Below are 14399 nucleotides of genomic sequence, written 5' to 3'. Positions count from 1 at the left end.
TGCAGAGTGCTGCAAAAAGAGCGGTTTCTCTTCAGCTGTCTTTTCCAAACAGGTTTTGCATTTGAAGTGTTTGGTTAGCCTAAACATTGAAAGATGAAAGGGCTTTGTCTCATTATGGAGTCTTTTTTTTTGTGAGCAGTGCGTTTTGAATAAATCTGTGAACTAATCCGTGAAAATTTTTAATTCTGATGTTCTTAGTCTTTCGCAAAGACAGCCTTTTGAGTATAGAATCTAATCCATTTTACATTTTGGCAAGAACGTCATACTTTTGATAGTCATGATCATCTTGATTGACATGGAAAGTGACCGACAACAGTTCGTTTTACTTTTATCATTCAATTAATTTCTACATTCAAATAACTATTGATTATTTCACAGAATCTACAGTTATATCTAGTTATCTTGCGTCTAAGCGCTTTCAACTTTTCAGTATCTTCTAACAGTTTGATGCATTAATTCTTCCCCAGAAATGTTCATTGCCGCAAGCCGATACCTTGTGAAATGACTTTCGCTGCTTCCGAATATGCCTACTTTTCTACTAGTATGTGAAAAACAGTATGTGAGACGACTCGAGTAGTATCTCATAAACCAGTAGGCGAAAAGATCCGAGATTCTGAAGGTTGCATTCGATGGACACTTTAGTATCCCATAATATGTGAATGGAAGTAAAGTGATTGTATCTGAGTAAAGTATATCTGAATAAAGTAAAGTATCTGAGATTTTGGACGCAGCGTTTGTTTTCAAAATTAAAATTGGAGCTATATGGTTAATGGATTTAAATTTTAGGTTTTAGTTCAGTTAATTCATTTTCACTCTTCCACTGTAAAATCTGATCAGTGTTTTATTTTTATTTGTTTATTTTTTTGTGCTGCCAACACTAGTGATGATTAAATGATATAGTTTAGGATAGTTCACCCAAATATATCATTAGGGTGATATCATTAACTCAGCCTAATGTTATAACAAATCAGTTTATTTATGCAGAACACAAAGATATTTTGAAAAACTTTGGGAAGCCACCAAACATCGGAGCCTGTTGACTTTCACTGTATGGATGGACAAAAAAATAAATAAAAAAATCTCAAAAAACAGATTCAGATTTGGTTACACTTTATTTTGATAGTCCACTTTAGACATTCTACTAACAGTAAGTAACTTTGGAACATGTCAACTAACTCTCATTAGAATATTAGTAGACTGTTAGGTCCGGGTTAGTATGAGTTGGCATGTAGTTGCAGAGTTACTTAGTCAGTTGAATGTCTGTTGGCTGACCATCAAAATAGTGTTAGCAAATATCATGCAGACAGTCTGCAAATACTCTGACTAGTTGACATTTAGTTGCAAAGTTCCTTATTGTGTAGAGTGTATAAAGTTAACTACAATCTGTATTGTAAAAAGCGCTATATAAATAAAGGTGACTTGACTATCAAAGTTTTACCTAATATTTTTTTAATTATTATTTTAGTTCATTTTGGGTCATCAAATATGTTTACTTTCAGTTTTTTTTTCTGTTAAAGTTTTATTCTTCATTCTGGTTTCCGTTAACAGTAATAACACTGATTGAAACTGGTGCTTTTAGTCAGCTCTCACCATTTTTATGAGAAAGCTGTCATTTCATTGTCTCTCTCTCTCCTTCCTCTCCCCAATGCAGCTACATTTTCTCATGCACTTTTTAAATCAAAGATGGATCAGGAGAATGATGCAGTTTGGCTTGAGGCATCCAGCTAATGAGAATTCACTCTTCCCATAATTTTAATAAAGTCCCCTGTTCCAGGCCGCACACATTCTCCCGTGCGTAGTTTCGGTGCAAGGCGGCACACGGCCTCAGGGCACTTCACCATTCTTTGTGTTTGTGTTTGTGAGTGTGTCTTTATGACTCCTCACCCACTCCAAAGGCAAAAAGCTTTTGAAGAATCATTACACTTTTACATTTCCCCAGGAGTCCCTCGCTGTCAGTCTGATCTAAAATCAGTCTATACTCTTCAGCTGACACAGGACCGAGAACAGATTTTGCATTTCATAGCTCCGCTCATTATGGTCCCAAACGTGAAATATAAGTTTAACACAAAGGAGGGTGGACCAGGGATGATCCTCAAAGGGCACCCTTTATTAACAATGCATTGCGGGATATGACTTCACTTCCTGTGCGGTGTTATTGACCTCATATGGTCTCTGGGGACTAATAAGCCAAATACCGAGAACAGAGATGAGCCTGGCCATTTTGATGACATCATTCTTTCTATGCGAAATGCTTCCTGTTCCCAGTGTTGAGAAGATTGTGGCTTGGTGTGGAGGGAATGGACTCTCACGCTAATGTTCTCGGTTTCATGCCAAAGATTTATTAACTCATTAAGATGGCTTGCTCAGCCATGCTTTATCTCAAATGGGTTGTATTTGGACCATTGTCTGATTTTTGAATGGCTGTTTTTGAGAAATTGGTTTGGAGAAAGGACTGTGTTGTTTGCAGTGACACATCATGAGTAGCCTATATCTTCACCAGTGCAATTTTACTGGATATGTCAAGTCAGTTACTATAAAGCGTGGTAGAAGCTCTCAAGAACTTGCCGTTATGATACTAGGGTGTTGTGGGTAGTTGGTTGGTGGTTGTTTTCCAGCTCATTTTCTCTGACATTCTAGTATCCAGATACGGCCCCTCCTTCAGTGTAAGTTTTATGAGATTGCTGCCCCCAATTTTTCTTTTTCCGATTAAGTCAAACGAGAAAAAAATTCAAGTTTGAAACAACATGAGCGTGAATAAAAGATGATAAAATGAAAACAAGATGCACAAATCATCTTGATTCACTAGGAATCATTTCAGGCTGCTTAAATGTTAAGGAATGAGTTAAATGCTAAAGTTAAGTGTATGGTTTGTTCAGAAATAGTCTCTTTTATGGTGATTATAGACTTTATTAAAATCGCTCACCCTCATGTTGTTCCAAACCCATACAACTTTTGTTCATCTACAGAACACAAATTAAACCGTTTCTTCATTGAAAGGCTGTTCACCCAAAACTAAATCCATATGAATCGAGTGGTTTAATCAAAGTCTTCTGAAGAGATATGATTGCTTTATATGTTGAACATTTAATTCAGGCTTTTACTCACACATAAACATTGATCAGCAACCGTTCTTGCTTGACGCACGAAAACAAGCCTCATTGGTTCTTGCGAAAGCTCAATTGTGCAGGAATGACACAAGAATGAACCTCATTGGTTCTCGCACGCCAAACAAGCATGAGTTTCCGTTTGCAAAATTTGAATTCCATATGCATGTTCTCTGATTATTTTTTTTATATGTGAAATTCAAATCAAACCTCCTCGTCATATAATGCGACCATGTCTCTTCAGAAGACCTGGATTTGTGCTCAATTCCTGTGGATTTAGGGTGAATTCAGGTTGAATGGGACACTTTGCCCAAGTCATTTCAACGGTAATGTTCAAATCACCCTGAATTCACCCCAATGCTACGGCCTATTTATGAACTTTTTGAACTGTCAGAGTTTTGGGTGAACAGACTTTCAATGGAGGGACTGAAATCTCTCAGATTTCACGAAAAATATAATCTTTGTGTTCCGAAGATGAACTAGTCTTATGGATTTTAAACGACATGAAGGTGGGTATTTGATGACATAATTTTTCTTTTTTGGGTGAACTAACCCTTCAATAATGGTTGTGATTGTATTATTGTTCTGAACGCGTGGTTATCTTTCTCTCGCTCTCATAGTGCTTGTGTGTTGTTCTCACAGGCAGAAGGCACCATCTTTTTGTAATTTCCTCAACCCTTGTGGGAACATTAGCCTCTGGCTTAGTACGGCTCCTGCTGAATATTATAGACCTGCATGTGGCACGCGTGCACCACAGCCTTCATTTCCCAGTCATTTAACTTTAGATCCATATAGAGCTTCTTCGGTCCAAAATGATGTTAATCTAAGCACAGGAAACATTTTCTGGCATGACTTACCCTACTCAGTGACTGGCTTGTCCCATTTGATGACTTGAACTCATAACAGTGTTGTTATTGTTGACTAAAACTATTCAAAATCGTTTTGTATTTGAAATAAAAATGTATGCAAAAAAAAACTTAAATGAAAGTTAAGTGTTTCTTTGGAAACGCACTGAATTTTTTTTAAGTTGAAGTACTAAGATTACTATAACTGAAATAAAAATGTATTAAGATATATAAAAATAAAATACTAACAATCTAAACAAAAGCACATAAAAAATTGCTGAACCCTAAATTAAAATCACAATGAATATATAAAATGAAAACTGAAAAATAAAAAAGCTAGTTCCAGTTATTAATAATAAACACTAATGGTACATACATTATACTAAAATATCACTATTGTGTACATTTGCAATCCTGTATCTTTTATTTAAAGTGTTGACAAACCAAGTGCATGAAACACATTTTAGGAGCATTTTTTTCAATATTTTCAGCTGTTATTTTGGGGTTTAAACGTGGTAAAATGTGTACGCTTAGTGAAAGCTAAAAGCATGGTAAAACCAGCCAAATCATTTAATAAAAAGTGTAAACCTTTGTGAATGACCGGTGTTCCAGATCTGTCGAAACCCCTCTGCGGATTTCTGCATGTGCATATAATATTCTGTGAGGGCCTGATGATCACAATTAATTTTAACTTTTCACCTTTTGACTTTTCAGTGTTGCTGTGGGAGTTGGTTTCTATGGAAACAGTGAAACCAATGATGGGGTGTATCAGCTGACCTATTCCCTCTATAATGCCAATCACACACTGGCGGGAGTGGACAGTTTGGTAAGTACAAATATAGCAGCGCTGACTATAGATAACACATTTAGACTGTTTTTTGACTTGCTAATCAATTTTAGTCTTGACAAGTTTCAGCCGAAATGTCCCAATAGTCTCGCTGACTTCTCCCGACCAAATTCTCTCCTTCCAAAAGCTCTAACATTGTCTCTTTTCCCTCCCTGAAAATAGTTCTGCACTTTCTATCAAAGCGTTCCTTCCAACCAAACCTCAGCCAGATGGTCCCTATATTCTCAGAGTTCAGTTGTCTGCTTCTGTAAAATCCTTTTTTTTTCTGCCAATCAGCGCTGCTAAAATGTCATGGGTTCCCCCACTGAGCGCATGATTGATTTTCTGACATCCCTTTTGCAATAGCAAGGACACCATTGAAGATATATGGAGTTACATGCCACCGCATGTCTCTTTGGAACGACGAGGGGTGTATCTATGCGTGTTCGAATACAGAGACTCACTCTAGTGTGTTCCTGTGATATGGAGTAGTTGAAGAAAATACCTCAAATTGGTTTTTACAGCCTTTTATGTTTGTGCCATTATTAAGGCCTCTTTTTCCTTTCGTCATTGTCCCTTTCAAGGCCCTGAAGGCTGTGGCATGAATAAAACCTAATTCACGCATCTTCAGCCAGACCTATTTATATCCGTCTCCGTTTTTCTGATTCAAATGCGTAGAGCTGACAGTGACACTAAGACGCTTTAATCCTGCTTCACGCACCAATTTCATGCACTCGTTCGGGCCTTTCATGCCTCTGGTTGTGAGTTTTAGCTATTTCATTGCCTGGTGGACTGAAAGACTGCAAAAGCAATGATTAGTTCACCTATTTCACCTCTCAATTCTCAACACTTTTTTTCAAACGGTTATCCTGAAAATATTCCCTGTCAGCCATTGGTCAGGTGTGATCTATCCATCTATCTATCAGTCTTTCCACTCAGACATACAGCAACTGTTGTTTGAACAGAACATTTTGAGAGTCGCACCTGTTAGTATAACAGTCGTCAATCCTGAATTCTGTAATTTTGAGATCCATTGGACATTAGTAGCTCTAGTGTTAACATCATCAATCATAACCATATATTTATTTCCAAGTGTGTAGCTGATGCATTTGTTTCCATATAGAACTTAAAAAAAGGTATGGATTTGAGTGCAAACATCTCACAAGCTATAGAATAATCCACACCTGTTCAGTTCACTTACACCTCTTGTATGAGCCTTCAGGGAAGTGTTTATGCTGAATCTGAACCGAAGCATCTGCCCGCTCACACCATTGAGGAGTTGAGGATTAGCTCCCCATCTGCACTAATGGAGATGAATGCTTAGTTTCTGTCTCACTCTAAATTATGAGGCACACACTTGTCTGAGGTCAACTTGATCCTCTCAACACACGGTCTGAGTCATCACGAGCCAAAAGGCAAAACTGACCTAGGAACTGCACTTTCGAGGGAAGAATCAGCCATAATTTTCATTAGCATTCGGCCTCAAGGAGATTACAGTGCTGAGCTGTGAGAAAATGATGTAATGGTGCTCAGAAGGGCTAGAGATGTTTTAGATATCCAGGTCATGACCTCATATTAATGTCAGCTTTGATGGCTTCAAGAATCATCAGTACATTTATCTAAGCCTGCCATCAAGCAAAAGAGACCCTCCATTCTTGGATTGCTCCTTCGAGACCAATGGCACAAAGTGTCCACTGTCTGAAAACCCTGCATGCATTGCACATAATTGGCCTTGAACCTTGCGACAAAGGCTTTGATGAAGTCACTTGTGAAACCTTCGACTTCCTGATTGAGGCTCTTCAATGGTTCTGCCTGCCTGAAAACAATGATTTAATTTGGCATCCATTGCACGCAGATACTCGGTCTCACAGATACACTCATATGTGCACACACACACACACACTCGTCTGCACACTGTGCAGCCCTTTTAAATGAGTTAAGAGGAGTAACAGACTTTTTTTCAGGAGTGTTGAGTGGTGACTGCTTGGTTTTAGGGTTTATTGGTTCTGGGCCATAAGGTCTCCTGTTCACCTCCTCTCAACACCCCCTCTGTGCTTGCAAATGAACTGTGTGGTTTCCTGTGGAGATCTATTTTGTGTGCACAGAGGCACCTAAGGATTATCAAGGACATAAATTATTTGGTTTGAGTTACAGAAGAGGAGAACCATAATGAATTCGATACATTTTTGGGCAAACAGTCCCATTGTTTTATGTTGTATACACTTTATAAAATGTAATTACAAATAAAATATGTATTTTTTATTATTATTTAATTTGTTTTACTGTACTATATTTTAATTAATATTTAATATGAACTTTTTTTTTTTTTTTTTTTTTTTTTACATTTATTTATAATTTTTATTGTCATTAATTCATATGGAGCCCCTAAAGAGGCATGGGGATGGAGAAAATATGAGATTGAAGGAACAATTATGTCAATGCAACTTCAATCGTCTCACAAATGTTTTTCATTTCCCCTGAGAAACTTTGTATTCACTCGCTAAATCTTTTTATCCTCAAACACAAACTTTCTCGGGAGATTGCAAACGTTTTTGCAAGGGAATGCAAAGGTTTTGCGAACAAACATCAAATATCTTGGGGGAACGCAAAAGCATTATAAAAAAATTCCACCACCATGTACCATTTACGTGCTCCGTAAATTCTCAATAATATTGTTTTAGATAATATTTTCATATTTTGTACAAAATTATTCTTCTAAGATCAGTGTCAATAAACAACATGGTCATTGTGACAACATGCCACCTAAAAGGTCAACGTGTTAATGAACAGTATTTTTGTAACAATTCTAGAAATGTTCAATAATTTAGTCAATACATGAAAAAGAAAATTGATCGCAATTTTTTTAAAAGGGTGGCTATAATATAACAATGTCAACCCAGTGCTCTGTTGTTCCATAAATACCTTTTTTCTCTGCAGGGTGTGACATGATGCAGAGCGCTGGGTCGTTTTATACTGTCCTCTCAGCTTGTGAAGGTCACTTTGAATAGAAAGCAGACATTGTTGGACTCATGCCAGCTCCTTAAACATAAATATGTTTTCCACAAGTGTAACTTTATCCAGAGTTTGATTTGTGAGTGAGAAGTAGTCAGTGAAATGTTTGACGGCGAAGATTAAAGTGTCACGTTTGTGGACATTTCAGTCTTCTCTAGGCTAAAGGCTTCAGAATGACTTGCTCAAGAGAACCTGGAGGAAAATAGTTTGGAGGCAGAGTCTGTTTGACAGGGTTGTGATTTATAAAATACCTTTGTTTTTTTGTTTTTTTCAATCTGTGGAATGGAGGTTGACTGGTCTCTGCCGACTGGGCTCCAGGTGCAGGAGTTTGAGCCACTTTAGTGCTCTGTGTATATATTAACCTTCTGTCAGCACCCGGCCCTTCACTGTCCCCTCCTGACCGTTCAAGGCAGACAAAAATCCTGAGTCAGAACCTACTAAACAGTTTATAGAATTGTATGACTTTTTTTGTTACTCTTTCTTTCTGTTTTTCTTTTTATATTGTATTTTTCCTTGTCTTTTCTTTTCTTTTTGATTTTTCTTTTTTCCCCCCATTATTTTGTTAACACTGGCAGGGAAAGAGTTAATCAGACTGTAAATCATGTTATTATTAGCAATATACGGTAGATATATTTTAATGTTTAGACTATATTTAGGGTGGAAGTGGAACTTTTGAAATGTGTTAAAAGATGCAAGAAAGATGTTTTTCTGAAGAGTTTTGAAAGTTTTTGCTGGTTGGTGGAAAAGTTGTAGCATGCTTACCATTTCAAACATCCCAAACACTCACTGAAAGTCTCACCCACGGAAAATAACCACAATTCTCTTGATATTCTTCACACACACATATCGGTTAACTGCGAGAGAAAATTGATAGAAAGTAATAAAGACTTTTGTGGAGCTGAGAGCTGTTTATCCATCACCCATGAGGCAGATAATCAAACGTTTGCTGAAGGGGAATTTGAAGACAAAGTGAATTTGATTGTTGTGATTGAGTTCCTGACATTGTTTTGTTTTTTTCCCTTCGATGTCAGACAGGTTTTGAACCCTAAAAAGCTCAAGTTTCAACCCCTTGCTGCTCTTAAGAGTCACATCTGATTCGTATCGTACAACTTTGCAGTCTTTTTTCCATTGTTGGTCTTTATATGTTCAGTAACTATCTTGAGAACCTCTGAACTAGTTCCACCAGCAAATCCCCAGACATTTCCACAGCCATTATTAGAAGACCTGTAAGCAGTTAGGTCATCACCCCCCTCCCCCAACCAATTTAATAGAGAAATATAAAATCATATCTGGATATAGAGCAGGCAGCACCACTTAGTGCTTGTGTTCCATTTCACGCTTCAACTTTCCCATTCAAATTTAATTGCAGAAGCCCAGCGCCTGCAGAAACCAGAGACAATCAATTAGAGCTGCAGCGCTGGGAGAAAAATCTCGGTTTCGTATCTTAACCACTTCCTCGTATGCATTACAGCTGTGGTTTGAGAAACAGATGTCTAGCGTTTCTTCATTAGCTGGATTATTGGATTACGTTCAGCTTTGATATTAAGGAGGTCTTTTGCAGTCGTGGCCACACAATGAACTTTGCTATATGTCCGGGAAAAGTACGAAATATTCAGTGCAGGTTCATCTGAAACTCACAATCACTCTCAGACCTTAAATAAAACATCAGAACTTATGTATTTCAAGAAGATAAAATGATTCAGGAGAATGCAGCGCTGTTGAGAGATCAAAGATCTCAGAAAAATGAGTCCGGTCAAACTAGATAATCAATGTGGAATTGAGTTTCTCACAGCTTTGGGTATGAGATCACTACACTCTCACGTCATGATGTCATAACCCAAAGAAGGGCTGCTGGGAATTGAGTCTGGGCCACGAGTATTTGATTTCAGGATGTAGAGCGTTTGTCTGGGAATCCCCTGATCCTGTGCTGTTTTTAGCTTTTATTGAACTTTAAAAATGCTGTATGTACATGCACCCATCTGTTTTCTTCTTTCTATCATAACCCACTCAATTTAATGAAGCTTTTGGGGTGGGTCTGTGAGAAAGCATGAGGGAACACACATTTGGTTACATGCAGGCTAAGTTTCTTTGTGGCTGTTTCAACAGAAAACGGCTCTTTTTAGAGCAGGCCCTTTTCTCACGCAGTACTTTCTCACTTGCCTATAGGCTTTTTCCATTGAAAAAAAAAATAGGAAAGCAGGGATATTTGATAAGGTCATGTATTTTTGTGTTCTTATTTTTTCTGCATTTAATGTGCATGTCATCTAGATAAACAAGTTAAGTTAAATTAGCAGTGTGAACTTTAAAAGCATTTCAATTTAATTGCTTGCATTTTAAATTGATTATTTAAATGTGATCTAAAGGTTTTCAGTAATGAAATGTAAACAACATGATATGATTCTGCAAAAAGCTTTTTTTTTTCTTGTCAATATTTTTGATCGATTTTTATGAATAACATAAGAGACTGTGGCGTGTCTGTTTAGTCTATAACTTATAATTGCAACTAATGAAGTACACTACTGCTCAAAAGTTTGGGGTTGGTAAGATGTTAGTCTCTTTATGCTCGACATAGCTGCATTTATTTCTTCAAAATGCAATATTATTTATTGTGAAATATTACAAAACAAAAATAATTTGTTTAAAAATAAACCTGTGTTGGCAAAGCTGCATTTTCAACATCATTACTGCATGCATCATTCTAATATGTTGATTTGCTCAGGAAACTTTTTCTTATTATCGGATTTGAAAACAGTTTTGCTGCTTTTATTATTTTGTGGAAACCATGTTACCTTTTTTAATAATTTTTTGATTAATAGAAAATAATGCAAGTTAATGCATCCTTGCTGAATAAAGCATTTAATATAATTTATTTTAAAAACAAAAACACCCTTTTTGAATGGTTGAATATGTCATTTTAAAACTATAGGTGACGGGTACTATGGGAGGCATGCAGAGCGGCCTAAATGAACACTTGTCTCGACTGGGCGAGATCTTTGCCGCTCGGGGAGACTTTGTGCAGACGCTACAGTTCATGCAGCAGATGTCAGATAACATCATTAAGCAACTACTGGGGCTTCCTGACTGGGAAAAGGCAAAAGTAGACCTGACCGCCATAGCCGATCAGACTGCATACGTGGAGTATTACAGGTAATGATGAGATCTGTCACTTTGAATTTTACCATAATGCACCTCTCCTGTATTTCATTTTCTGCGGAATGCAGGTCTATTTTCCACTCGTGTTTTGTAGCAGGAAAAATCATTATGAAGTATTTCATCCTTGATATTCTGCTAAGTGTGGTTGAGTGAAGCGCCATAGTAGTCCATCAACTGCACATGCATGACTACATGCGTGTAGTCTATTTTATAGTTGCATTTAAAGTCATTTCCTTGCGTTAGACACTATAGATCACATGTTATTTACTGCATATATTACTGCAGCTTCACTGCTGGCCATTCATCAAAACATCTGCCAGTACTGGATTCATATTAATTTCATCATTCCACATTGCAGATGGCAGGTTGAAAAGTGATGTCACAATTCTTTAGTGTAGGTTGCCAGAAAAGTTCATCTTTTATAGGATGCATATTAATATAGCTGACATGTGATAATGCGAATGTGTGCATGTGTGTCTAAGAGTGGTTTATAGGAAGAGACACGGTCATCTATTCTGCTCTGACAACGTTTCAGCGTATGAAATATTAATACCTATAGAAGTTGTTCATCTATTATGAATTATTTTCAGAGACGAGGAGCTCTCCAGAGTGGCCTTGCCAGCACACACACACACACACACACACACACACACACACACACACACACACACCAACAAGAAGATTTTATCACTTGGAGATTGCTTTCGTAGCTCAGGAGAGTCTGTCATGTTTCACTGAAGTATATAACTTAAAATGCAACCAAAAATTCCTTTGGAGAAGTAATAATGACACAAATGAAACGATTGTTGACATAAAAGATGAGAATAATATGAATGTGGATAGCTCAGATAACTTGGTCTTGAATCTGATGAAAAATGTTCGAGTTCATATTAAGCATATTTCATGTTTATTGTAGACTTTAGATTTGAGAACAGTTTGAGATCCTGTTCAAATCTTCAGAAAATCTGAGAAGCAGGAGACGTAATCTCTATTTTGTCTGTGAAACAACTGAGAAAATGGATTTCATTTGTCATTTTGAAAATGAAACGTAAAAAAAAAAACTATTTTGCATGACAATGCAAAAAACTTTAAAATAAACACATTTCCATTCAAAAGGCTTTTCACACTGCACTTGAAAGGTTGTTGACGTTCTAAACGCTGCTTTTAACCCCGGGTAAATTTAAGCGCCACTTTCTACCTGGGGTTATGAATCTTTGGTCATACCGCTGGTTAGCATCGCTTTTGTGCTATTTACCCCACATTACCAAACTTGTGCAGTGTAAAACCATGCAGTGTTAGAGTGTTATGCCTAGCAAGTTATACACCGACAACCAATCCCATGCCTTTTTCCAAGAGGAAAATCTGAGAAGCAGGAGCATAATCTCTATTTGCTCTCCATTTGGTCTGTGTGAGACCGCTGAGAAATCAAAGAGATTTCATTTAGTCATTTTTCTTTCCTGTAGATACACAAACACTCTTGCTGCTTACTTTATTTTTCACACACATCTTGATTTGTAGTTTCTAAACTTGCCAAAATATATTCTGTGAATTCTTTCCAGCATCTCAGTTCATGTCATGTAATGTTTTTTCATTCATTGCTTATAAAACAATCTCTTTCTGTTGGATCTTCTTTCTTCTGAAGGTGGTTGACATACCTCCTGATACTAATATTGGATCTGGTCATCTGTCTTGCTGCTTGTCTGGGTCTGGCCAAACAATCCCGCTGGCTGCTCACTACGTGAGTACAAACCTACATTACACTGATAAATACTTGAATTAAAGACATGTTTGTTTGAGTGATATTTTGTGGCCAAAGGGGTCATATTTCCTTGATCTTTTGAAGGTCATTGTAATATCACAATATCTTTTAACATTCAGAAAACATCCTCTCCATGACCATTTATTTAATTTTAAGGTTCATATCGGGGATGAAAAATGATTGTTTTGGCATGAAAAACTTTATCTCAGGGAAGAAAAACAATAAAAAATGTATGATATGACCCCCTTTAAACAAGTTAATTAAAAGAAAGATCAAAGAGAAAATAACCACAAATAAAATGTTCTCCTCATTCTCAAAGGATTGTCTGAAGTAATGCTGTTCTGAAAAGGACAGTATTTTGAGTTTCACCACAGTTCTCATTTAAATTACAAATTTAAAAGAAAACTAATAAGTTAGGCATAAGTTATTGATTCATTTATCAGCTGGATTTTACTGCATACTAGTATTTCCTAAAGTGGAAAGCAATTAATTTAGACGGTTGCATTTCTGAACAGAGAATGCCTGCTGTCATGCTCAATATAAAGTAAAGCATTGGAAGTGTTCTGCAGTCTTATAGAAACGTAAGGATTATGAGAAAGATTTTAAATTGAGCTCAGTGATGGTGTATATGGTACAAAACCATTGTTTAGAAAGAGGGACAAAATCTGTGGAATAAGCTCAGTCGGCCAAGATTGGTGCGGTCCACCCAAATGGACACAAACACAAAGCACAAACTGTGCTTTACCTATGCTTGGTTGAATTTCACCAAAACGAGGCCATTTCTCCGCAAAAATAGCTGCTTATCTTATCTTTTAAATAAATGCATTGCACTATTATTGGCACAATATGTAAGATTTCTGCATTAAAATATTCAAAAACCACTAGCACAGTGTTATATGTTGTTCAATGGTGTACATACATTATCCCAAATGTTTCCAACAATGTTTAAATCAAGTTCTCAATTTAAACTAGTGTAACATCCCTCCTCATTGCGTCGCCTGTCAATGGCGTCATGTCAGCGTTATCCTCGGTTTCCGCTTTTACTGCCGTAGAAACCTTGGCAACACAGTGAGTCTCATGAACAAATGCAGAAGTAGTAGTTTTACCGTTTAGCACGCCATTCTGTTATTGTTTTGCACCGTTGTCGTGGACCACAATTATTCGGTATCGTTTGCAGCTGATTCTGTCGCCAAAGATAATGCCAAGAAACGTAAAAGAGAAATAATACAAGGATCAATATTGGTGTGGCATTTCCTAACGCAAGTCTGGTGACCAAATGTAATTAAATACAGTATGTGTTAAACATGAAAAGTAAGTCAGCCTTTTTGCTAATGCTGTGGGTACGTTCAAATGTACTTTTAGTCTGATTGTTTTGAACACCATTTAATTTGACAAATAAACTGACATGTATGAGTAGTAATTTAGTATTACTTCATTAGAATGATATAAAATGATCAAACATAATTGTTATACATCTTTATTTCATTACCTAATCCATGAACATGATTTGTGAGTCCCGTCGGATTGATTTCCATTGACAGTGGAGGTAAAGACGACGACTCCCGTCATTTCATGATCCTTCACAGCCTCATCAAGCTACGCCTTTATTGTTTTCAATATGCGGCGAAAATTACATACTGTGCCTTTAACATTTTGTTTCTATTGTGCTTTTTTTTTAAATGACAATTAAGTGCTTTACC

At 36.9% G+C, this 14399-nt stretch overlaps 1 protein-coding gene across 4 annotated transcripts in view; it reads left to right on the top strand.

Annotated features, from left to right (window-relative positions):
* ttyh2 (tweety family member 2) overlaps positions 1 to 14399 on the top strand; it is a 48611-nt gene that overhangs the window by 21985 nt on the left and 12227 nt on the right. For all 4 annotated transcript variants that reach the window (XM_079596259.1, XM_079596258.1, XM_079596257.1 and 1 more), the window contains exons 3-5: positions 4664 to 4775; positions 10714 to 10934; positions 12583 to 12678. In XM_079596259.1, coding sequence (XP_079452385.1) covers positions 4664 to 4775; positions 10714 to 10934; positions 12583 to 12678 — 429 coding nt within the window. The remainder of the gene's footprint in view (positions 1 to 4663; positions 4776 to 10713; positions 10935 to 12582; positions 12679 to 14399) is intronic.

Source organism: Phoxinus phoxinus (assembly GCF_949152265.1).
Source record: "Phoxinus phoxinus genome assembly, chromosome: 21".
Taxonomy (NCBI): domain Eukaryota; kingdom Metazoa; phylum Chordata; class Actinopteri; order Cypriniformes; family Leuciscidae; genus Phoxinus; species Phoxinus phoxinus.
The sequence above is the reverse complement of the archived record's forward strand: the minus strand, read 5'-3'. Positions and strand labels throughout refer to the sequence as shown.